We start from the raw sequence: 25,810 nt of genomic DNA, 5'->3' as shown, positions 1-25,810 counted from the left end.
AAAGGAGAGAAAAATTCCAGGCTAAAAGCAAGAAAGGTAGTTTTTATTTTACTCAGGGATGCGTAGCTGAGCCATTGGGTCACAGGACAGATGGGGATGGAGGGACACATGGTTATGAGTCTTATTATGGAAAAGATTGAACTACCATCAGCGCTTGATGGAAATGAGAGGGGGAGAGGTAGCAGCAGCATCTCTAACAGCACTACCTCCCTTATTGCATTATCAGAAAAGACAGATAACTGAGAATAGGCATCCATTATCTCTCTCTACAAAGGGATTAGTGTAGGTTGCAAGAAATTAATGGCTTTTGAGTTATCACAGAAATACTAATGAATGTCAGGACTGGAGATGTAAAGCAGGTAAAATTGGCTTTTCTCTGCCTCATTTCTCTCCTTTTCTCTTTTGGTTTGCTATTTTAAGATCTAGATCTGTGTTACCTTTTTTTTTTTTTTCTTCAGCCAAGATCAGAAATCATACCCTTTGGGAGTGTGATTTGTTTTCTTTAGGGAATGACTCAATTAGTTTATGACTGTCTCCAATGTGTGTTAGCAAAGAAATAAAGAAACAGAATGAAATGAAAATTTCAGAAATGAAAATCTCTACCAGGGAGGGGTGCTGCCTCTTGCATGGATGTCATTTTCATGCCTGATAAAAGTATCAGGAAGTCTCCCAAATGATAGTGTCCTTCTATTAAAGTACTAAACTTGCATACATTGCAGCTAAGCATTGATTAAAGATGGCACAACCAGATAAACTTGTGAAACAGGGGAAGGGAAAGAAATAATACCTACTGTATGCTGGGCATTGTGCTGGGAGCTATAGTTCTCATTCAACAAGTACTTTTTAAGAGCCTACTGTGTACTAGGCATTTTTCTATGTGCTGTGATAATAAGGATGAAAAGACAGACCTCTTCTCTGTCCTCAGTAGAGCTTACAGTCCAATGGGGAGGACAGACTTCTTTAAAAACTTCAAAATTTATTTTATTTATTCAGATAAATTTACACGATTATAATACAGCCTTATAAGAACCCATCAGAGAGGAATACTAGAGATACCTGTTACTGACCCAGGGCTGTGTGTTTGCAGGTGAGGGATTGGGGGAGTCAGGAGAGACTCTATTCTTGGAAGAGAATCTGGCTAAGTGAGGAAGGGTAAGTGTGTGGTAGCTGGGGGAAGCAGTGGGAAGGAACACTGTAAGCAGAAGGAACAGTGTGAGCGCATCCAGGCTCAGAGGTGAGAGAGAACTGCTCTCTAAGCAGAGACCTAAAACGAGCTCGTTGAGTCAAGCCTGGGGAAGTGGTTGTAAGACAGAAGGCTCATGAACTGGCCTTGAAGACTAATGGGTGTGTCTGAGAAACAGGAGTTTATCGGCAGCAAACTTCATGCTCTGTTCTGTCCTTTCCATTGACGCTTCTTGGCTTTCCTAACCCAAAGAAAGATGGGAGTATTGGCGAGGAGTTAGGTCATGTGACAGGAGGAATGTTCTCTCTCATGTATTTGGCACTCTGTAGAATGTTTCCTAGAAAACATGGAATCCTGGGGAGGTGCAGTTGTTTCACGGGCCCATGGGGGATAGTTCCAGTTATTCCAGTATTTCTGTTTTCCACACAGACCCCTGCACGTCACACTGACATTGCAAACCACCCCCCTCCGTACTTAATCTTACGCTCATAATTCCACCTTCGTGAAGTTTTTTAGACCTGAAATTTCCCCCCAATTACATCTTATCATTTGTACTATCTTGGAATTGTACTGCTTCTACTGTGTTTGCTTTGAACCAGAAAGATGTCATTCCCTGATCTCTTTAGTTTCTTGCAGCTGCCTTTTCATCTCATTGAGTCCATTCATATTCATAAATTAATGCACATTGCTTCTTCTGTTTTGTTTTTTTTTTTCTTTCTAGAACACAAGCAGGCATTCCCAAACCTTCTGAAGAAGGGGTACCTGGAGATTAGGAAGGACCATGACAGTTACTGGCAAAGCTGTTATGCAGAACTCTCCCCCTACAACTTCTACTTCTACAGCCTTGACAGCAGTGGCAATCAAGCCCTCTATGCCACCTACCAGCTTTCACACTTCCAGAGCATATCTGTTTTGGGCAACCTCGAGGCCAGGCTGGTGGATACCGTTCTGTATGACAACACTCAGCTGCAGTTAAAGGCAGAGTCACCATGGGAGGCTTTGGACTGGGGGCAGAAGCTTTGGGAAGTCGTGCACGCCACCGTGCCTGGTTATGTGGGGCGGCAAGATGAGCTGGCCAACTCACCAGGGCTTGGTCATCACGTTGACTGTACACAGAATCATTGTTTACAGAAGAAATCCAGTGAGCTGCTCGCACCATCCCCTGTCTTGGATAGTCCCAAACAATACCAAAACATCATCAAGTCAGGGACGCTGTACAGGCTCACCGTCCAGAACAACTGGAAGGCATTTACTTTTGTGCTTAGCAGGGCCTACCTTATGGCTTTCCAGCCTGGCAAGCTAGATGAGGATCCCCTGCTAAGCTACAATGTGGATGTGTGTCTGGCTGTCCAGGTGGACAACCTGGACGACTGTGACTCTTGCTTTCAAGTCATTTTCCCCCAAGATGTCCTCCGCCTCCGTGCTGAGACCCGGCAGAGGGCCGAGGAGTGGATGGAGGCTCTGAAAACAGCAGCCAATGTGGCGAGGAGTTCAGAGCAAAACCTGCAAGTCACCCTGAGGAGCAAACCCAAGGATCAGATGGGTGGGCACGAACTCAGGAAGAACAAACGTCAGTCTGTGACCACCAGCTTCCTCAGCATTCTCACAACTTTGTCTTTGGAGCGAGGACTCACTGCTCAGAGTTTCAAATGTGCAGGTATGAAGCAAATGTTTAGTCTAAAGCTTATTAAAGAACAGTCCTGAATCCCACTATTGGAATTCACTTTAAAAATCCCCTCAGTGGGCCAGTCACAGCTGCCTCTTGTTTAAAAAGCATCTCTCCTTCAAGGAGTTCGCTATATCAGAACATCTGTCTATCTTCATGCCATGCTGATGAAGTAAGTAGAAGCAGATAGGATAGACCCCACTGAATCAAAATGACTTAGCCAAAGCATAACGAGCCTAGAATTTAGGCTTCTTGTGTCTGCTATGATTCCATTTCCTCTGTCTTCTTAAATAAAGGTCACTGGGAATGTGGATGTCACAAATTGTCTCAAAGGAGATATTCAGGCCCAAAGCTGACTGCTGACACTCCTTAGGGAAGAAGAATGTCCGTAGTCAGTAACTGTCATTGATCATAACCTTGTCAAATCCTGTTAAGGTGGAATCTAGAAAGTCAGCCTTGACGGAAAATCTGGAGGTGGCTAACAGCAGGGTAGATGATGATTGGGCAGATGACCTCTGAGTCACAGGGGAAGGATTACAGAATGGGCAGGGATAGAACTTTTTGGCAGCTGCTTTAGGTTCCATGTTGCAGGATATCTCCCTTTGCTGTCTAAATGTCCTCACTCAGTTTGGCCTGGTTGGAGAAGAGGTTGGGGATGGGTGCTCATAAGGAATCCAGGAGGCAGGAGAAATGAAATCTAAAACTCATTTGCTCTGCTCAGCTTTTACCTTCATGCTCTGGTTTGGAGTTCTAATAAATCACAGGTAGCTTTCTAATCTGGGGTAGGGAGAATTCAGTCCTAATTTGTGTAGTATGGTGGATTCCCAAGTAGAAATTTTTTATTTCATTTCAGTGCCCCTTCCACTGGGAAATACTACATTCAGTTGCTTTGTGCTACACATGGTTTACCAGGTCGCTTTTCATTTTCCTTCATTGCAGCATGGAGTACTGGTTTCATACCCCAGGTAGGAATACTTCACCTCCTGTAGGGGGCAGAGTCTCAAAAGAAAAAGGCTAAAACTTGTTAAGCAAACCTCCGAATGTTTTTAAAATTACTTGGGAGGTTGTTCATTATATTAAAAATTATTATAGCAGATGGAACCTTAAAAATTGATCTCTCACAAACACAGTTAATCTAAACCAGCTGTTTATTCATTTAGTATTTGTGTCCCCTAACTTTTCATCCTTGTAAAAACATCCATTTGGTGAAAAAGCTAGTTGCATAGTATGTTTACCTTCTAAAACATCAATTCTCACTAACTTGTTTTTAGTTGAATTTGGCATTATCTGTTATTTTAAAGAGAAGCTCATTCAGAATATTTCATGGTTTTAGTGTCTTTAGAATGTAAGTTTTTACGTCCATGTAGTCCCTCCCCCTTTAAATATGTTTTTGAGGATTTATTTATTTATATATTTATTCTGTATTTTATGACAGAGCAGCTCTTTATTATGATGTCATTCAGTTGCTGTCTGGGCGATCTACAAATGTTGGCTTTTAAATCTACAAAATAGTGCAGTTGGCGTTCTTTCACTAAATTCTTTCTGTAGGTAAAGAATTTTCGATATCCTTTTTGGAAACTTGAAGAGCCCCTGCAGAGAAAATGGACCACAACCATCCCAAAATGCCTGAGGTTATGGTTTTGAAAATACATGCTTATATATAACTGTGTATTTCTTAACATGTGCTTGAACTTTTTATAGTTGTATTTGATGCTCTGTGGTTTGTTCCATGGCTTCCTTTCCAGCCCCAGGGCTGCCTCATGCTAGGAAGCCATAGCCACAGTGGTCATCTTGTTGTTCTGGAACGTACCTTGGTCATTTTTGCCTCCGGGGCCTTTGCACTTGCATTCCTTCTTCCTGAAAACATGCCTTTGGAAATGAAGTTCTTTCCTTCTTCAGCCTACCATTTATTGTGTGCTGAGTTTCTGCCTTGGTCATGTGCCAAAAACTCAGGTGCACCCAGAGAAGTCAGAGCTGCAAGAAAGCAGACATGGTCCCTGCCCTCATGGAACCTACAGTCTGCTCGGGGAGCCGGACATTAATCACATAATCATGTCATGAATGCCAGATGGCCACTGTGACAAAGCTAGGTGGTGGCAAGTAGAACTATATGAAATAGCAGCTCTTCAGTCATTTTTGACCGGCAAAAGGAGTTTGATAGGGTTGAACTGAACCTGTGACCCTGAAATCACAGAAGGTTCCTGAGCAGAGAGGAGCATATGATGCAAGTGGTATTTCTGAACAGTTAATTTGGTGCTGCTTTAGTACAGCTTTTCAGGAACACTTCTGTAGAAGAAAATGAGGTACGATTCTCTAGCGAAGTTACTGGTTGGGATTTAAAATTGGGTTTGGCATCTGTGGTATTAAAATATTAATACTAAAACAAATGATTATGCAGCTTATTAAAATATTTATGAAGTATGTACCTGTAAGTGGTTCTACACTAGGTTGCTCACAAAATGCTGTATAACTTAGATCATAAGGCAGCCGCCCTGTTTTCTTCAGGAATTAGACATGTGTACATACCTATTTCCCTTCAGTGGATACAGGGTTTTCTTGGCACGAGTACATACAACTATTTTTCCTGTAATTTCCCGGCAAGCAAGAAACCTTACAATTGAGTACTATAATCAAAGGGCCCAGGGCCTTGTTTTGGGTGCCACAAGATCTGCAAAGCTCACCGTTCAAAGCGTTCCTTCTGTTCCTGCTTTGTAATCTGGGAGTAATGTCGGATGGCCACTGTGGGACAGTGTTCCTGATTCTGGACTGAAGTTGAATAATGTTAACAGAAGAGACAGCAAGAAAAATAGTGAGCTGAGGGGATCCCCTCTACTATTTTCACACTGTCAGTTTTATGGTTTTACTCCTTTGGCTGCTGTTTAACCTCTCGGGACTGCTGTTGGTAATTACATCTCTCTGGCATTAAGAGCTTTTGCTTTCCTTCCCTCCCCCCCCCCCTCCCCGCACCTCAGTCCTTGGGAGGAGTAAGCCCAAGGTGGGAGGGGGGGGGGAGTTTCTCTGTGAATTCTTCAGCCATTTAGTGCAAATTCCTGTAATTACCGGCATTGTGTCCTCCCTGAATGGCACATAATACAGCAGAAGCCATTCCTAATTGAGACCTTACAGGAGGTACAAATCCTCTCTTTGTTCAGCCTGACAAATTAGTGCCAGAAAGTGGCAGGGTCCGAGTGGGAATCAAAGGCAAGAAACACAAAGATGGAACTTAAGGCTACAGTAATAACCCTCTCTTGTCCTGAAGGGAAAAAAGGAATGACCAAGGAAAAATGAAGTTTTTTTTTTTTTGTTATAAATTCCCTTGACATGACAGCACCTCAGGGCTGCTCTATTTATTTAGCAAAAGTGATTAAATAGTAATACAACAGGGCTGCCCATTGTTTCCCTGGGTGCCCCCACCTCACAGACCCCTGCTGTCTCGGCTAATTGATTGACAATGAACCTCTGATAAAGAAGTATGTTGTTAGGACCTGGGGGGGGGCATTTTTTTCTTCTCTCTTTGTGTGTTTGAGAGTGTGTGTGTGCGTGTGTGTGCGCGCGCGCGTGATTTCATTTTTGTTTAAATTGCACTCTAGTTTTTCTTTGCCCCCACCCTTTCTCTCCCCTTCTCTCCCCTTCTCTCCCCTTCTCTCCCCTTCTCTCTCCTTCTCTCCCCTTGCCTTTTTCCCCCCAGAGCTTTTCGGTGGCTGCTCCCAGCTGATACAAACAGGTAGAGAGGAATTAGAATTGTAGTGCAGACTTTTGACAAGTTTATCTTGGGAGCAAACTTCCTCCTCTCCCTGCTCCATTTAAGACAGAACAGTGGTGGGGCGCCTGGGTTGCTCAGATGGTTAAGTGTCTGCCTTCGGCTCAGGTCATGATCCCAGTCCCAAGTCCTGGGACTGAGCCCCGCATCGGGCTCCCTGCTCAGTGGGGAGCCTGCTTCTCCCTCTCCTTCTACCGCTCCTCCTGCTTGTGCTCTCTTGCTCTCTCTGTCAAATAAATAAATAAAATCTTAAAAAAAAAAAAAAAAAGAACGGTGTGAGAAGAGAGAAAAGGGAAAAGGCGCTGATTATTGGTACGTTAGGGTCACAAAAGTTTTTTGTTGTTAGTTTCTCATTTGTGAGGATGGATGTCTGAAACTAGTCTTTGAGCTAAGATATTTCTCATAAATTGCTTACTCAACGTTTAAAAAAAATCTGTGCTCTAATAACATTTACATGTTGGGGTGAGGGCGGTTGTGGAGTAAGAAATAACAATTTGAATGATTTCATCTCCCCTCTGTTCCTGAAAAGCCGGGATTGGTTATTCAGGGGGAGACTCTGGCTGCTGGTGGTGTAACTCAGTACCCCCAGGATGCTGAAAGTTGTGGGAAGATGACTAGCAGCAGATAATTAATAGCTGCTGGCTATATATGCTCAACTAGCTAAGCAGAAGCTAAATCCCTAATTTAACTCCGTTACAGCTGCGAAAACAAATCATTTCAAGCCCCTTGAAAGCAAAATATATTAAACAAACAGTATCGACCTTGTTAATACCGCATGGCATTTCACGTGATAAATGAGGGCGTCTTTCTGGCAAAGGCCTATTTTATGACATCGTTTAGACATAAAGGATACCTTTACCCTGGTAATACAAGCATCCCTGATAGAAAGTATGGAGTGGTTAATTATTCATTAAATAGTTGCCAGTCTGGAAGTAAGCAGTATTTCTGAGTTGGGCATAGTTACTTACTGGCCTCAAAGTAAATCATACAGAATAGCAATTCTGAAGAAAAAGAGAAATTGATTCATTTTCCCCTCCGGTCAAAGACGAACCATGAGAGACTGTGGACTCTGAGAAACAAACTGAGGGTTCTATAGGAGAGGGGGGTGGGGGGATGGGTTAGCCTGGTGATGGGTATTAAGGAGGGCATGTATTGAATGGAGCATTGGGTGTTATACACAAACAATGAATCATGGATCACTACATCAAAAACTAATGATGTAATGTATGGTGATTAACATAACATAATCAAATAAAAAGAAAAAGAGAAATTGAATTTGGGAGCTGATTATGCATATGAGTGTAGGTAAAGAAAGATGTAGGTTTTTTAAGTGCCAAAAAGGCACTTTTTGTGTGTTGTATGTTATGCTCTTGGTTGCAGAGGGCGACTTCTAGCATAGCCAAAATCTGTTTTGATTCTCATGTGAAAAATTAGGGGATCCTCTAGTAGCCAAAGTACAATATCTGCTAAGGAAAATAGAGACAGAAATAAAAACAATTGACTTTCCTTGATATCTCCAATTTCTATCTTTAGAACTATTTTCAAATTTGTCTTCCACTTGCTAGGAATGATAGTAAGGTGAAGATTTATTTGAGTTAAGGAATAGGCAGATATCCAATTGGAGGAGAATAAGACAATAAAGAAAAACCTAGATATTCCCCTCAAAACATAGAAACAGCTTGGATAGAAGAGAATATTTTAGTTTGTTGTTGCCTTCTTTGTATTATCTGTCATTTTGTTTCTTAGTGTATTGGGTGGTTGTCTCCCAGAGGAGAAAAGGAGAAATCTCGTGTGTGTGTGTGTGTGTGTGTGTGTGTGTGTGTGTGTGTGTGTGTGTGTCCCCATCCTGACAGGCTAAGTTTTATTTCCCCAACCTTGAATATGACCATGGAAGGGTTGTTGATAGTAAAATCTTTAAGTGGAGTTTTGGTGGAGGGTTCGTTTCTACAAGCCTTTATTAAGCCCTTCGTGTGTGCTACACACGTGCCCTGCCAGGCACCTTGGGATATGCAATCAGGAGTAATATGCGGGCTGTGCTCTTCAAAGATTTATAGAATCCCCTTCAAGAGGATATGGGGATTTGAAGGGGATGAGCAGGAGAATGGGACTGGGAGGTAAGGGGCTAGGCTGTCGTGGCTACTGGCTTGGAGACCAGCACATCCCCTCTCTGCTTATGCTAGAGAATCCCTGTTGTAGAGAATTTGAAAGCTAAAGAGCTAAAGTAGTGTTTCTTCCCACTTCACCATTTCAAACGTCATCCTGAGATTTCCTGTAGAATTAAACTTGGGGAAATCTCCTTGGCTTTTACTACCCATCTATCAAAGATAAAACTTGAATTTCTGTTGTGTCCTCATTGTGTAGTTGGTGCTATGAGAGATAAAAGAGAAGCGTAGATATGGTCTGGACCCCCTGGACTTTATAGTCTGATTGAGGATGCACAAAGGAAAATGAGGGGTTACTAGACAGTTAGGTCAGGTCCACGCCATATGGCACTTAATGTTCAGAAAATTATCTGGGCTTTTTTTTTTTTTTCCTCTTCTGGGGATGGCATCAATAGGTATTCAGAGTGGTCCAGAATTTGACGTATATAATACAGCCTCTAACACAATGAGGCTAGCCCAAACCCCTGGTAATAGAGTCATTTAGTTTTATACCACGAAGGTTGGGAAAGCACCAAATTCCACATGTGGTGTGTGCCCAGGGTGACTTTGAGAAGTTTGTGCTGTACAGTTCTTACGAGGATTTCTAAAATGAAAAAAACACATCAGCAGGGCCTACAGTGGTTCCATGTGTGCTAAGTGTGTTCATGACAGGATCAAGCATGTTTTCCTTATTGTGGAGCAGAAAACTGTGAAGTTGTTGAAGGCACAAAGACAGAGTTAGAAAGCTGAATTTAGAAAGGAAGCTTTTTTGAGTAATAAAAAAATCAAAAGGCTTGTTCTGTTTAAAAAAAAATTAAAAGGAGAAAAGAAAAATATTTGGCAAAGTCCTGAAGACAGAATAGCATGGGTTTTCAGAGATTATAGTTCTGTCATTTTGTGAATGATTGACAGCTTTGTACAAGGATTGTTGACTAATGGATCCCTATCAGCCTAGAGGGTTGTTGGTAAAGGTACATGAGAATAATAAGAATGAGCATCATTTAGTAGTTAAGATCAAGGACTCTGGAATCAGACTGGGTTTCCAGATGGCCCCTCACCATGTGACCGTGCGTACTTACTTAACCTTTCTGCATCTACATTTTTTAACCTCTGATGTGAGAAAATAATCACATCCACCTCATAAGTTTGTAGTAAGAATAAAATGAAGTAAAAGGGCCTGGCACATAGTAAGTGCATATAAGGATTAGCTCCTTTGGGGCACCTGGGCGGCTCAGTTGGTTAAGCAACTTGCCTTCAGCTCAGGTCATGATCCAGGAGTCCCAGGATCGAGTCCTGCATTGGGCTCCCTGCTCAGTGGAGAGCCTGCTTCTCCCTCTGACCCTCCCCCCTCTTGTGCTCTCTCTCTTTCTCAAATAAATAAATAAAATCTTTTTAAAAAAGGATTAGCTCCTTTTATTATTTGTCTACATAGAACGATAATTACCTGGGTAAAGATAACATAGGCATCCTTAGTCAAATTTGCAACTCACACAAAACTAGGTTAGGCAACTAATATGTTAAATGACAGAATCCAGATTCTTAAACATAAGCTAGAGGAATGGACCAAACAAGATATGACTTTAGTAGGGATAAATAGATAGTCCCATGCTTATATTTGGAAAATTAACTGCAAAAATGGAAGGCACAGGATACTTGATCTAGTAGCTCAGGTGGGTGTACAAATGGAGCAGCCGGAAACCAGAATCTATGCTGCTGTGTTGACTTAAAAGCATTCATGAAACAAGTCCAGAAAGAAGAGATTATATCCTCATTGTGTTCTGCCCTGGCCAGATCACATCTGGCAATTTCATTTACAGCAGTTGCTCTTGAAGAACAAACAACTACATTTATTGACATGTGATAGGATAGTGAACCATGCCGTGCATGTGTCACCTAGAATAGGAAGGACACAAGTGTTGTCCCCGTATTTTTGAAGGCTGCCACTAAGAAGAGAAAATAGACTTCTCTGGGTAACTCCAACAGACCAAGGGAAGAGATATTTCCAGATTGGAATGGATGTCCTTTATTTAGGATTTGATGGCCATAGGTGAAAATCGGTAGAGTGTCCAGAGCCCTGGCCAATATCAAACTGGAAGAACTGGAATTGTGACCTCAAGGCAAGACACTTAACTTGTCTGAGCTACAGTTTTCTCATCTGCAGGATGAAGAGATTCATTAACTTGGACCTTCTGCTTGTGGAAGCCCTGCTATGTTCTAAGCACTATGCTTGATGCATAATGAACAGACTAATCCCATTATTTGCCCTCACAGAAATTGAAAATTGGAGGCCAGACAAATGAGTAATTATAGCACACAGTTGAACTCAAAGGTCTTTGAATTTCCTTCCAACACTTCCATCTGTCTGGGATATTTTAGAGGGAACGACCTTGCTCTATATGGTCCCTTTTATCTCTCATTCTGTGGTTCTTTGAATGTCTATAGAAGATTAGAGAAAATTAGATTAATGTGGTCCCTTCATTTAAACCTCATTTAATAAGCAATACCTTTTTCCTTTGAGGAAGATATTTTAAACCAGTGGAAATATCACTTGACGAAGAAGACAGGAGATGGGTATCTTTTTCCTGATTCTGATGTTTATCATTGGATAAATGTGCTTTTTACCCTTTTTTGTAGTCTAAATGTTTTGGTCTAGGAAATGATTTTAAATAAAAATAAATGTACATTAAGAATCTGAATACACACTGAAGTAGTAAAATGACTAAGGAAGAAGATTTGGGTTTTGAACTATTTCACATTCTAAAATTCAGAGAGATTTGATCACTTTATATAAGTAGGCTGTTTGATTTTATAGGTTATAAATTTGCTTTTTGATTTATTCCTGGTATCTCATCATAGAAGTCACATGTTGGTCTTTGATATGTTTCAGAAGAATAAAATCATTTTGAATTTCAGAAGATATGGATCTTTTGATAGACCTTCCTGAACTTCATAGGCCATAGCTGTGCTGTCTTTTTTTTTAAAAAAACTGTTCATTTCTCCCAGTCTTTGTTGCTATACTTTGGTCTGGAAAGTTCTTGTCCCTTTTTGTAGCTTCCTTTATGGTTAACATTGTTCTCATCATGTGTTCATTTCCAGCTAAACTTCTAAAGTAAGTGATAATGTACTATTGGACTCTGCATTGAGTTAATAGTTTCTATTTACTGACCCTGCATTGGGACAGAAATTGGTCTAAGTATGGTTTTAGGATAGGCTGGGGATATCCTACCTAGGGGTAGGTCAATATTCTTAATTTCTAGCTGAGTTACTGGAAAAACTAAGCTTTTCTTGGACTCCTCTAAACATAAGAGCTACTTGAGAGGTTTTCTAAAATTCATTATACTGCCTAAAAGCAGAAACATACATAAGTGAAATGAGTAAATGCATCCCTAGATAAGGAAACTTAGTAATAGAGTAATACCAACTTATTTCTTGCCATATTATTTTCATCTAATCATTCATTCATTCAACAAACATGGGCCACATACAGTTCCAGAAATTGAGGTGTGGGGGTAAATGAAAAGTTAATTTTAGTGGTAGAAAATATGACTATATGCAGGTTTTGTTTTGTTTTTTAATTGAACTATAGTTGACATACAATGTTATCTTAGTTTCAGCTGTACAACATATTGCTTATGCAGGTTCTTATATCTTGAAATACATTAACCCAGAAAATGTTTTAATTAAATCACATTAATAAGAAACGAAGAGCATAAAACTCCTTTCCATGTTTCAGATGCAAAATGGAGCAGGCCTGCAAAGCAGTGAGCCTCGAGATCAGGGGTGACAGGCAGTGTTCTGGGTAGTTTTGTATAATGCTTTGTTGAAGACTTTTGGTAGTGAAAAAGCCCCTTTATACTCTTAAAGGCTTCTTTACAAGCCTTCCTTGACTATCCTACCCCTACCTTAACTCTAATCCCCCAGGTAGGACTGAACATTCTTCCTGCATGACCCCACCCCCCTTCCAGTCTCCTGGAATCCTGTCATGGTCCTATGATGTGTGTCTGACTTTTTTGAAGGCAGGACCCCAGCACTTCTTAGAGTGATCAGAGCACCATTTTCATCAGAATCAGGAGAGTGGTGAGGGGAGACAGGACACTTCCCTAGACCTGTTGAAGTCAGGATCTCTGGGATTGGGTCTGGAGATTTTAACAGGCTTTCCAGTTGATTTGCATGCATACAAAGTTTGAGAAACCACTGCCCTAACATATAGAATGTTCTTAGTGAATGAATCAAGCCAGACTTCAGTTTTTTCTAGGTTATGTAAGCACATTTCTTTTAACTGTTTCTTCTACATATGTCCAACATTTTAACCATTGAGGTATCAATCTGCTGATAATCTCTAGGTTTCCATGTCTTCCTTACATTCTGGAGACTACCATGGTGTTCTAATAGGGTTCTACTTGGTGGTGAATATGAATGAAGAAAGATTAGTTCAAGTCTTTTACTCACATTCTGGCCTCCTTTTTAGTACATCCTAATGTTATGCCTAGTTTCTATTTTATACTTGCTAAGCCTATTTAGTATTTGGATTTTGAGATAGCCTTTACCTCCCTCATTTCTTTGCTACCGGCAGAGTTGTCTTTCACCTAGACAACCACAGTGACCTCCCAACCAGTCTTCTTGCTTCCATTCTAACCTTTCCCAACCTCGTCTTGACCGTAGTGAATGTGATCTTATTAAAATGCAGATTGACCCTGGTAGACCTCTCTAAAGTCCTTCAGTGGCTTCACACATCTTTTGGCATGAAGACCAGGATCCCTAAAATGACCCCGCATGATTTGACTCCTGCCCACTGCCTCACCTTCAACTCTTTTTTTTTTTTTTAAGATTTTATTTATTTATTTGACAGAGAGAGACACAGCAAGAGAGGAAACACAAGCAGGGGGGAGTGGGAGAGGGAGAAGCAGGCTCCCTGTTCAGCCCAGGCTCCCCTCCGAGCAGGGAGCCCAATGCACGGCTCGATCCCAGGACCCTGAGATCATGACCTGAGCCGAAGGCAGACGCTTAACGACTGAGCCACACAGGTGCCCCCACCTTCAACTCTTCTTGTCGCTTCCTCCCACACACCAAGTGCCAGCCACGATGACTTCACTCTGTTCCTCAAACACACCATTTCCTTCCCCCTCAGAGCCTTCGCACGTGCAGTTGCCTCTCCCTGGTACGTTGCCACCATCTCCTCTACCCCCAACTCTTTCTTCAGGTCACTACTTCAACATCACTTTCTCAAGAACACCTTCTCCAACCAACCCCCCAGACTGACTTAGGACCCATTTAGTGCTCTCCTCTGTAATGCTGGTTTAGTACCTCTTACTCTAGCACTTGCCATAATTGACATTATAGTATCATTTGGGTAATTGTTTATTTAATACCTGTCTCCTCCACTTGACTGCAAATGCTCTGTTGGCATGTGTTGTCTTGTTCATTGCTGTCTCCCTAGCTCTGCATCTGGTGCACGGTAGGTGTGCACTAAATAGTTCTAATCATCCTCTGTTTGAGACCTCCCTCCCCACTCCCACCATCTTTTCTAGAAATCCTAGGTTGGAGTCATCTGCAAATATAATTAACATGTTCTCTACTTAGTCATCTAGGTTGTTTAATAATATTAAGAAATGATGGACCCCAAAACTTACCCTTTTGGAAAGCCAGTTATCATCTTGAAGGTTTCCAGGAACTTTAAAAAAATTTTTTGACTATGCGGAGTGCCTGGCTGGCTCAGTCAGAAGAACGTGTGACTGTTGATCTTGGGGTCATGAGTTCAAGCCCCACGTTGGGTGTAGAGATTACTTAAATAAATAAAACTTGAAAAAAAATTTTTTTAACTATGTAACCTTTTAGAGCCTTTATTATACTGATAAGAAGTATAAATATGCAACATTTCTAAACTTAGTTGAGCTTCTCTTTGCAGGACTAGGATTCCTCAAACACATGGTGCAAACCCCTACTCCAGGCACTGTACCATCAGAGTTTCCTCTCATGTGCACATATTGTTTCAACTCCAACTGGTGTACTGCAGTTCAGTTTCGGCGCTAACTACCCACAGCACAAACCCCATGAGTTAAAGGCTTGATCCCTCACAAGACTGCTCCAACTGCAGATGCCAGCCACAAGTTCAGGGCGTCCCCAGGCCACCCGCACTCTGGCTGACTAGCTATAAATTTGAGGGTTCCCACAACCCTCTCAGGTTAATAATTTGCTGGAACAACTCACTACTTCAGAAAGCGCTATACTCATAATTACTGTTTTATTAGGAAAGATACAAATCAGGAACAGCCAAATGAAGAGACTCAGAAGGCAAGGTCTGGGAGGGTTCCAAATGCAGAGCTTCTGTGTTCTTTGCGTATGGAATCAGGTCATGTCACCCTCCCAGCACATCAGTGTATTCACCAACCAGGAAGTTCTACAGAGTTTGAGTGTCCAGGGTTTTTATTAGGGTTTCATTATATAGGCACGCTTGATTGAATTATTGACCTTGTGATTGAACTTAGTCTGCAGCCTCCATCCCCCTTCCTTTTATTTTAAGATTTTATTTTTTTTTTGTCAGAGAGAGCACAAGCAGGGGAAGTGGCAGACAGAGGGAGAAGCAGACTCCCCGCTGAGCAAGGAGCCCAGTGCAGGACTCGATCCCAGGACCCTGGGATCATGACCTGAGCCGAAGGCAGATGCTCAACTGACTGAGCCACCCAGGCATCCCTGCCCCCATTCCTTCCCCAGAGGTCAAGCTGGCTCAAAGTCTAAACCCTCTAATCAAGTGGTTGGTCCTTTCTAGTGACCACCCTCTATCCGAAGCTATTTGGTGGCCCACCATGAGTCACCTCATTAGCATAAAGTCAGTTGTGATCTAAGAGGCTCAAGAATAATAAAGACCCTTGTATCACTCAGGAAATTCCAAGAGTGTTAGAAACTCCCTGCCAGGAATGAGGGAGAAAGATGAGACAATTCTTTATTATACAACAGTACGAACAGCAAAAATAGGATCTGGATGAAAGGAGGAGAAGTGATATATGTGGCTGCCCCTCAGAGAAGGAGGAAGCCTTGGCCTGTTTACCTTGTTCTCTCATTTCCAGTCCGCTGCTTGTGGGTGCCTTCCAGCACTGATGCACTCACTCGGGAGGGGAGATTTCTAGTGATATCTTCCCGGGTCTTCCTGGGACCAAGCAGCTTCAGAAGCAGCGAGGAAACTGGCTGGCTGTGGTCTGTCCAGCCTGGCTAGAGCCCTCAGAGGGCTGCAGCTCAGGGTGGTGGGATGAGGGCACATCCAGTGACTTTGTGATCCCACTCTCTAACCCAGATATACTCTCAAATCCTGGCTTAAAATAGAGTGTTTCTTTTTAAATAGATGCTATAAAGGTGACCAGCAAAATTAATTTCATTTATTAGCTTTAGCTAATGTAGTGTGTGTTACATACCACTTTTGGAGGGAACTAGGATTCCAAAACCAAGACAGGTAGGCTTGTGTGAATTTCCAAAAGATTGAAAATCACATTCTTTTTTTCTTTCCCCCAGCTTTATTGAGATATAATTGACAAATAACATGTGTAAGTTTATGGCCTACATTGTGATAATTTGATATACATTTTAAAATGGTTGCCACAATTAAGGTTAGTAAAGATATCCATCACCTCACATAATTAAAATTTTTTGTTGTTGTGGGAACATTTAAGATTTACTCTCTTTTCAACTGTCAAGTATACAATACAGTATTTTTTTTAAGATTTATTTACTTATTTATTTATCAGAGAGAGAGCACAAGCAGGAGGAACGGCAGACAGAGGAAGAAGTAGGCTCCCCACCGTGCAAGGAGTCTGATGTGGGGCTCGATCCCAGGACCCTGGCCAGCGTCATGACCTGAGCCGAAGGCAGATGCTTAACTGACTGAGCCACCCAGGCGCCCCTGCAGTACAGTATTCTTAACTGTGGTCACCATGCTGTACATTAGATCCCCAGAACTTATTCATTTCCCCTCCCCCTGCTTTTTTGAGATAGAATTGGCATATTACGTGTAAATTTAAGTTGTACAACCTGGTAATTTGATATGCATATATATTGCAAAAAGTGATTACCACAATAAGGTTAGTTAACACATTCGTCACCTCACATAGTTACCTTTTGTGGGTGTGTGTGGTGAGACTTTTTAAGATCTACTCTCTTAGAAACTTTCAGGTATACAATAGAATATTGTTGAGTATAGTCACTGTGCTGAAAATCACATTCTGACAAGGTATGTATCAATATACCAAGGACTGTATCTTGCTAAGCATTTTTTCAGTGAGGTAAGTAAATTATGTGGGGCTGAATCAAAAGCCTTATTGAAAATCATTTCCCTGTCAAATCACCAAGCCTGTACCTCTGACACAAAGGATACACTTAGTTTGAATGTCTTGGTTTCTTTCTCCATCCTTATCAATAAAGATGTTCTTAACCCCCAGGCTTTTAGAGACCAGACAAAATAATAGATACCCATGATTTGGTGGCTGAGAAGCATCTAGACTCAGTGGGTTAAGTAATACATTAGGAGCAGAAGAGCTTGGTCTTCTGTTTATAGCCCTGCCACTGATTTATTATACAGCCTCGGGCCAGCCTTTTTAGTCTTGCAGGTCAGCATCTTCGACAGTCTAACTTGAGGGAAGATTAAACTGCCTTGACTATGTGCAATTCAACTATTACAAAATATCACCTAAACCAAAAGTGCCAAATTTTAATTCAGTAATATTGTACATCACTGCATTTTTTTTCCCCAGAAAACATGGGAGAGGGGTTCTTGGATGAGTGGAAGTCTTATTGTGGCCTAATATTGGATGGGAAAGCTTTAGGAAAAATGATGTTTCTCATCCATTGTTAAGATGAAGAATTTTAACTGAATGAAAGGTGCCCGGTGATGCAGAGGATTTCCTTGCAAGCCTCTGAGCCCAGCTTTCCTGTATGATCCCGTCACCCAGTGCCATGTGTTGCCTGATTGCTTTCCTTTCTCCTTCCCACTCCCATTGGTAGATGCTGTGTCTGAGCCATCATCCTGATAGGGGCTTTACAGGGTTAATGTATCCTACCTCTTCATTCTGCTGCCAGGGGTCAGGAAGATGGAGATCAAAATATAGCATGTATTGTGTATCAGTCACACTTATTATTATATAATGGACCCTTAAATTAGAGAGACTTATTCACATGGTCACAGCTGGAATCCCAAAGGCCATGTCTTCTTGAGACAGAAAATCTTCCTTTTTTTTTTTTTTAAGATTTTATTTATTTATTTGACAGAGAGAGAGATAGAGCAGGAACACAAGCAGGGGGAGTGGGAGAGGGAGAAGCAGACTCCCCGCTGAGCAGGAGAAGCGGGGCTCTATCCCAGGACCCTGGGACCATGACCCGAGCCGAAGGCAGACGCCCAACGGCTGAGCCACCCAGGCGCCCCGAAAAACTGCTTCCTGAAGGCTGGGCTGAACATGCCAGGTTTCTTCTAAATTTTCCAGTCAGGTACCTCACGTCTCCATCTGTGAAGAGGCCAGATAAACAAAGGGGAGAGACGCTGGGAATACTACTCTAGGGAATTCCTTTCACATGGCAACTGGAGGACCAGGGAATAGGAGTTTCCTGCTTGCAGATGTCTTTTTGTGTCTTGCCTTCTAGCTCTAAATATCCTGATACAAGCAGCCTATCTTCAAATACTAAACATATAGTTAAAAGGTTAGTTTTGGAGGTAGTCACAAATCTGTGCTTTTAGAGAGACAGAAAAGCTTGGTAAGAAGACCAAAAAAGGCATAGGGAAAAGGGTCAAGGAAGAGTACACTGAGGCAGTCCCTGAATCTTCTAGAACATAAAGAATTTGGTTTGGGGTGAAAATGAAAAAATTCCAGCACGGGTTTAAGGGAAGCTGATGAAAGTGATCCTTTCACTTTGAGACTGTTCCTAGTACTACTTGGATCCACTCCCATGACTTTAATTTTATCAAATTGTTGTCATTACTAAAATAGCTCAGGTAGAAATTACTCTAAGAGATGCTGTCAGGGTTTTTTCGGAGGTTTTAGCAAAGAAGAGGAAAGGTTGTGTTGTAAAGATACTGTAAAGTTCAAAGGGATGAGACTCATGAAAAATATAAGGAAAGAGGAGCAGGCATTCAGAATGGGGAGTGACGTGAAAGAGAAGTCTGAGGGGCCCCTGGTGGGACAGTGTTTGTCACAGAAGCGACAGGGCTGGGTGAGGCTGATGTACACAGAGACTTCTGTAAACAAGCTGGAAGGAAACCTAGGTTCCAGAAAAAGACTAAAGAAAGACAGCTTGCTTCTCAGGGAAACCATAAAGATAATCTGAACTTCTAAGCCAGTAAGAGGTTTTTGACCTTCCAAAGCCACCGAAATAAAGGTGGAACCACTGTGCAGTGAAGAAAACAAGGCCTACCCAACCATGTCTTCTCTTCCTCACTCAGGTTTTCCTCACTTCTTTATAAAGTGCTGTCTCACAAAAAGAGAGTTAGTGGTGGTTTAATATAATGTTAAATATCAGGGAGAATCACTGCAGAAAGAACATCATTGGGGTACACAGCAGACTCTGTGAGGAAAAAAAGGGTTCAGTACAGGGCTGGAGACTAGGGTAGGGGGCGTGAGGCAATTGCTTTGGGCATACAACTTAAGAGGATGCCCCCCCCAACCACTCAGTAATTGAGATAAATAATATTTTTAATGTAATATTATTTAAAAGCCAAAAGATCCATGATGAACAAAATATAAAATTTTAGAGATAGGATCAGTATGACTGAATTTTCCTTTTGTCTCAGGCTTCTCTCATATGGCGTGGCACTCATTCAGAGGAACATTCCAGTAAAACCGTTGATTTTTTTTTTTTAAGATTTTGTTTATTTGCAAGAAAGAGCATGAGCGGGGTGGGGGGAGGGCAAAGGGAGAAGGAGAAGCAGACTCCCCGCTGAGCGAGGAGTCTGATGCGGGACTTTATCTCCAGACCCTGGGATCATGACCTGAGCCTAAGGCAGATGCTTAACCGACTGAGCCACCCAGGTGCCCAAGACCATTGATTTAATAAGACAGCTTCCTCCAACGCTTTCAGTGTGTAAGTTCCAAGCAGCCCAGCCCAGCATCTGCCTTGTTACAAGGATGGTGAGGCTGACCTGCCTTCCCTTTCTGGGGCTGCAGGGGTACAATATGGGGGATACTGCTACTCCCGTGCTTAAGAGACAACTGGCAGCAGGAGGTAGACTGTGACAGAGGGACAATATTCCCACCGCCGGCCGCTTTCATGTTTAAAATAATCAGGTTAGCTCAGCCCTTTCCCTTTCTGCAGTTTTCCAAATAAGAGTTATTGGTCGCAAGTGTTTCACCAGAAGGATTACTTCATGAAGAAAAGAGCCGACGTTACTGGCCAGTAATCTAGGAGATGGTGGTACAGTGTGGATAAGACCTCTCTTTGATGGTGCCTCTCTAAACTAACATAGTGGCATGAATCATTTCTTTTAGCTAAGAAAGTAGAGCTGGCGGGAGGGCTTTCCTCCTTCCCATGATAGACCATGTATCTGTCACTTGCAGAGAAAAGTGATTAAGTAGCGTCCATACTCAGACCTCTTATTTTGCCCTCTTTGTGCTGTCACAGGGTTTCTCAACAGTGGCAAGCCTGACATTTGGGGCCAGATAATTCTTTGTTGTGGGGGCCGTCCTGTGCGGTGAGGGATGTTTAACAACATCCCTGGCCTCTATCCACTAGATGACAGTAGCTACCCCCCTCACCCTTTTATGACAACCAAAAATGTCTCCAGATATTGTAAATGCCCCCGTTTGGGACAGAACTCTCCCCTGGTTGAGAACCACTGTGCTGTCAAGAAATAAGGCCTACCCGCTATGTCATCTCTTCCTCACTTGGCTTCTACTCGCTACTTTATATACTTCTTTATAAAGAAATAAATGTCTTCTACGGAAATGCATATTGATTATTTCGTACCAGCTAATGGTTTATAATGAGACCTTAGCATCTTAATGGGTAGCTCTAGGTAAAAATGATAGGTTATAGAAAGAGAACCCTCAACCAGCCATTATTCAGTATCAAATACATCAGATGCTGTCAGTCACATAACAGAAAATCAAATTCAAATAGATTTGTACAGTAAAGGGGAATTAATCTCAGTCAACTGAGCTATAGGAATCAGAAGATCTGGTAGCTCAAAATTTTTGAACTCTTGTCTTTTGGTCTTAATGCCCCCAAACAAACAGCATTTTCTCCCTGAAACCACCTGCCCCTTCTGACTGATAGATTTCTCATACAACATCATGGGCATCTTTGACAATCCCAATTCTTTCCACGTTAATCAGTTACCAAAACGTTTGCCGTTCATCTCCATGGTATCCCTTTCTCTTTCCCCTTTCTGCTCCCAACCTCACTGCCTACTTAAGCCCAGACTGGTACAATAACTTATTGACTGGTCCTCTCCCCTTCCATTTTTTGTTTTTGTTTTTGTTTTGCTTGTCAATTAATCTTTCCAAAGCTCAGATTCCTGTTCTGCTTCAAACAACTCTAGCTCATCCTGTATCTTATTGGTTAGTAAGGATTCTTCCCACTGAGCATTCAGGATTCTTACGTTCTAGCTTCAGTTTATGGTTCCAAGTTCCTTTTTCCTAACACTCCTCTCATTACAGGGAGCCTCAGACATCTAGAATAGTCAACGTTTTCCAAACATGCCCCTATTTTTCTGAGCTGTTGTCTTCCAAAATCTCTTTTCTTTTTCAAGGCCCAGTTCAAATGACCTGTGCCTACACAGCCTTCCCCAGTCTCCACAATTAGAGTGATTGCTTCCTCCTTGGCTTATCTTTTACTGTCTTCTGCTTTCCACCTTCCAGATTTGTACTCTTGTACCCCTCACCCTTCATATTCAGGGTGATGCTAATGCTCTGAGGTCCCAGGCTAATTCGGTGACAAAGTAACTTATGCTCTTTGGTATAATTGATTTCTATTTCCTGTGCTTATCGTATTGCCATACACAGAGAGACCATTTTTTAAATACTTTCCACAAGGAGATAGCTACGTGGAAATTCATATATAGATAGATAGATAGATAGATAGATATCTATCTATATATATATATATTAGTGTTTCTCATCAAGTGCCACATCAGCTACTTCTATTAAGCTCTGTCTTCTTTCTAACTGTACAACCATGGACAGAATTACTTTATCACCCTCTGCCTCAGTTTCTTCATCTGTAAAATGGGGATAATACCTACCTTATAGAATTGATGAGTATTAAATAAATGTGTGTGTATGTAAAGTACTTATAACCGTGCCAGGCATATAGTAAGCACTGTGTAAGTATTTGTTTATCCATTTACCTATCTATTTATTACTCCCATTTAAAATTGCATACTGTTTTCTTGAGAGTCTTTGGGTAAAGAGCAGACAGGCACAGAAGTTAATGAGAAAATTTAGTCATAGACTATTAAGAAGAAAACAAGTATGAAAAAAATACCAAGTTTAGAGTGATTTAAATATACTAGATGGTGAAATAACATTTCATTGTTAACCTTCTCTGACCTTACATTACCATAATACTGGTACTGAAACACCTTACCATCAACATCTTCCAAACCATGTCTTTGGAAGTGAGAATCTGTGTCATGGATACTTTTAACTGAATGTAGCTATTTAGTAGACAGAAAAGCAGTCAGAATCTCTAGAACAGTGCACATATTTACTTACTTGCCTTGGCAAAAATCAAGATTTATTGCCTTTCAAGATAAATTTTGACTAAATATTGACTTTAGTCTCTCAATCATTGTTTACCTGAAAACCAATGAATCTTGACACCTCTCAACTTGAGTTGGAATCTACTTGGTAATATGATTTATAATCTTAATAACATTCTATGAAGATTAAACAAATATTATAGCATTTATCCAGCATAGACAGGCTTTATATTTTGTTTTGTTTTGTTTTTTCTGTAAAAACATTATTGTTTCTGTTTGGTCCACAGCTGGGGAGAGGGCTTCAGGGTGTTAAAAAACTGCTTAGTGGCTGCAGGGAGGAGATGCCCTGACACCTGGGGAATATAGAGGAACCCCTCAAAGTCCACTGGGCTCCAGAGGCTCCTAGTCCTGCTTGAGGGTGAGCCTTCACAGGAGATACTAGTCTAGCCCAGCCTGCGGAAGTTAGTCAGGTGGTCGCCATCTTCTTGATGAGTTTCACCTCCTCATCTAGGAAGTGGCTTTCCAGGAAGTCACAGAGATGGAGGTCTGTGTGGGCAGAACCTGGGGCATGCCAATCCTAAAGGGCCCGGTTCAGTTCTCCTTCAGGGCCATGGCAGCTTCCATGCATACAAGGCTTTCCCTCACCATCTTGGGAGGGCATTTGCATGTTCTGGAAGAGGATGCAGCCTCTGCCCTGGTTTTGCATTTTCAAGAGACACTGGGCACCCTCATGCTTCCCCTGGGTCACCTGGCAGAAGAGCTGGCCCATGCCTTCCAGAGCCACAGCGTTGCAGCAAAAAATAGAAGCCCAGAGAGAGGTAGGTGTAGAAAGCCTGCAGATGTTAGGTCATCCCAGCAGTTGACAGCAGCCTCCACTTTGGTGGAATAATTCTGTTGAATCTAGGAGCTCAAGGTTGGTGGGCAGTAAGGAGCTAACCACAAAAAACAGTGTTAGCTGGTCCCAGAGGCAGAGGATGGCCAAGAAAAGATGGTCTTAGAGGTTGCAACTGGGAAGGAGGTTGGGGGTTGGTTGGAGGTTGGAAGAGGGTCCCCAGGTCCGTTTCATGCAAACACTGTTGAAGCAAGAGACAGATGCATGGGATTGCCGGGTGCTATCTGTATTTTCAATCAGCAGTCAATGGTTATAGACTGTAAGCTAGGAAAGCGGAGTTCTGTATGACCTTTTTCCTGCTGATTCTTATAAAATAGCAAGTCATTGAAACCACCCTCCCCCATTTCTGTTTTCCTTCATTTTGGAAAATCTGGTCTGTAGAGCTTCGGATAAAAGTCCAGGCCTTTGGGCGCCTGGGTGGCTCAGTTGGTTAAGCCACTGCCTTCGGCTCAGGTCATGATCCTGGAGTCCCGGGATCGAGTCCCGCATCGGGCTCCCTGCTCGGCAGGGAGTCTGCTTCTCCCTCTGACCCTCTCCCCTCTCGTGTGCTCGCTCTCTCTCATTCTTTCTCTCAAATAAATAAATAAAATCTTTGAAAAAAAAAAAAAAGTCCAGGCCTTTAAGCCCCACTTTACAAAGTGCTTAGCACAGGTCATTGTCCCACACCAGGGCACTGGACCGAAGGGGTGAGGGGGCAAGGGCCGTCCTTTTGCCCTTCCTATGGGCACGTCTCCCTCCACCGTGCCAGTTTTATTTTTCTCTTTTAACAGAGAAAATAAAAAGGTATCCTCTCACTCTTACCTCTGTTCGTCCCTTTTGTATAAAGACCCCTTCTCTTCTTTCTTTTTATTTGCCTTTTTTTTTTCTTAGAGCATTTCTACCTTCCAAATACAAAATACCAAATTTACTTTACCAAATTAGGTCAAGGAGGTAGTGTGGCTGACCACACTTAGAAAGCATTGTGTGAGTTCTTTCCTCAGGGAGATTCACCTGGATCTAGCCACAGTCCACCTCACTTTTTTTTTATGCCCGTGAATTTTCCAGCTGCTGGTCAGGGGAAGGAGGGCCGATTTGGTAGCCATGAAGTAGTGAGAAGGTGATTGGCTTCTCCTCAAGATCTCGGCTTCAGTAACACCACATTGCAGCCAATTGAGCTAACTAGGTGCACTTGTAAGAAGAAAGATTGTGCCTTTGTGGAGAATTATGCCAAAATTTCTGCTTCAAGCCCTGGCAACAGATTCTTTTGGTCCTCTTTAGTGAAAGGCCATTTGGGAAATGGACTGTACATGCAGCAAATAGGATTTCAGTTAAATGGTAACATTTGTTTCCAAAAGAGTACCAGAGGGGAAGCTAAGCTCTTCAGAGCATGTGTTCATTAAAGATTTGAAGTGGGGTGGGAAGCAATAAAAAAAAAAAGGCCAGTGAGTTCTCTTGTGAGATAGTTTTTTGTTCCTATGAATTGAACACCCTCTGAAAAGTTTCAAAAAGAGACTGGGAAGAATGTATTTGCTTTGATCCAATATGTGGAGGGTTCCCTACTATAAATACCCCTTAATTTGGAAGCATTATTCAAAAGTCTGTTTGAAAGCACATAAAAATATAATATGTAAATAAGCTCTAATTAGTTATTTCAATTAATTATTTTTTGTCTCTGCTTTGCAGATCTGTTTTTCTCCCCATAATGTCTCTTGTCAGAGTCCAGCTTTGGCGCCCTTCAAAAAATGTGTTTTTCTAGTAGTCGTTAATAAGAAAACACATTTTTTGCCCTGTTGAAAACATCACAATGATAAAGTAAAATCCAGGTCATATATCTTTAGGGGAAATTGATTCAGACATTTTTAGTCTATAATTTGCTAGTATGATATTAAAGAAGGAAATCTTACAGTTAATTGAAAAATATATGTGTTTCCTTCTTCAAGTAAATGGTAAGTGGTATTTTTTAGAAAATGAATCTGTATTAGGCCACTAGCCTCTGATCTTTTTTGACCATCCTTTGTTCTTTCAGTAACAAATACTACATTGGATTTGGAGATTAAAAGTTTTAATTCTAAACCAAGTAAGATGCTTCTCAGTGGAGAGACTGAATGCTGTGGGAAAATATTGGTAAAATGAACTCAGGTTGTTTCTACGTAGCAGATTTGGAGAAATTGACTAAGAACCTGAAATGATGGTTTTGGAAGCCTAGAGAGTATACTATGTGACACATTACGAGCTTTTCATTTGAGGGGCTGCACACCCTCTGCACTTGAATAGAATTGGAATTTTAAAGCTTGGAGGGACCTTCGCAGCCACCTAGAAACCAGGGAGCCATTCTTAGCTTTTCCCCACCCAGGTCTCTGGTGGTAGTTGGCTGGTTGGGGGGAAATAGAGGTTCCTGGGCCCTAATCCAGATCTACAGACTCAAAGTCTTACGGGTGGGAGTTGGGGTGGGGACGGGGTCTACATTTTTCACAAACATCTCAAAGATCAACAAACATGTCAAATTCTGACACTGAC

General features: G+C 41.9%; 1 protein-coding gene across 6 annotated transcripts in view; it reads left to right on the top strand.

Moving 5' to 3' along the window:
• Window positions 1-25,810, top strand: part of PLEKHM3 (pleckstrin homology domain containing M3) — a 179,048-nt gene that overhangs the window by 37,008 nt on the left and 116,230 nt on the right. For all 6 annotated transcript variants that reach the window (XM_027589656.2, XM_027589657.2, XM_027589658.2 and 3 more), the window contains exon 3: window positions 1,905-2,840. In XM_027589656.2, the coding sequence (XP_027445457.1) occupies window positions 1,905-2,840 (936 nt within the window). The remainder of the gene's footprint in view (window positions 1-1,904; window positions 2,841-25,810) is intronic.

The sequence above is a fragment of the Zalophus californianus genome, chromosome 3 (genome assembly GCF_009762305.2).
Source record: "Zalophus californianus isolate mZalCal1 chromosome 3, mZalCal1.pri.v2, whole genome shotgun sequence".
Lineage (NCBI taxonomy): Eukaryota > Metazoa > Chordata > Mammalia > Carnivora > Otariidae > Zalophus > Zalophus californianus.
This window is presented reverse-complemented; position numbering and strand designations above follow the sequence as displayed.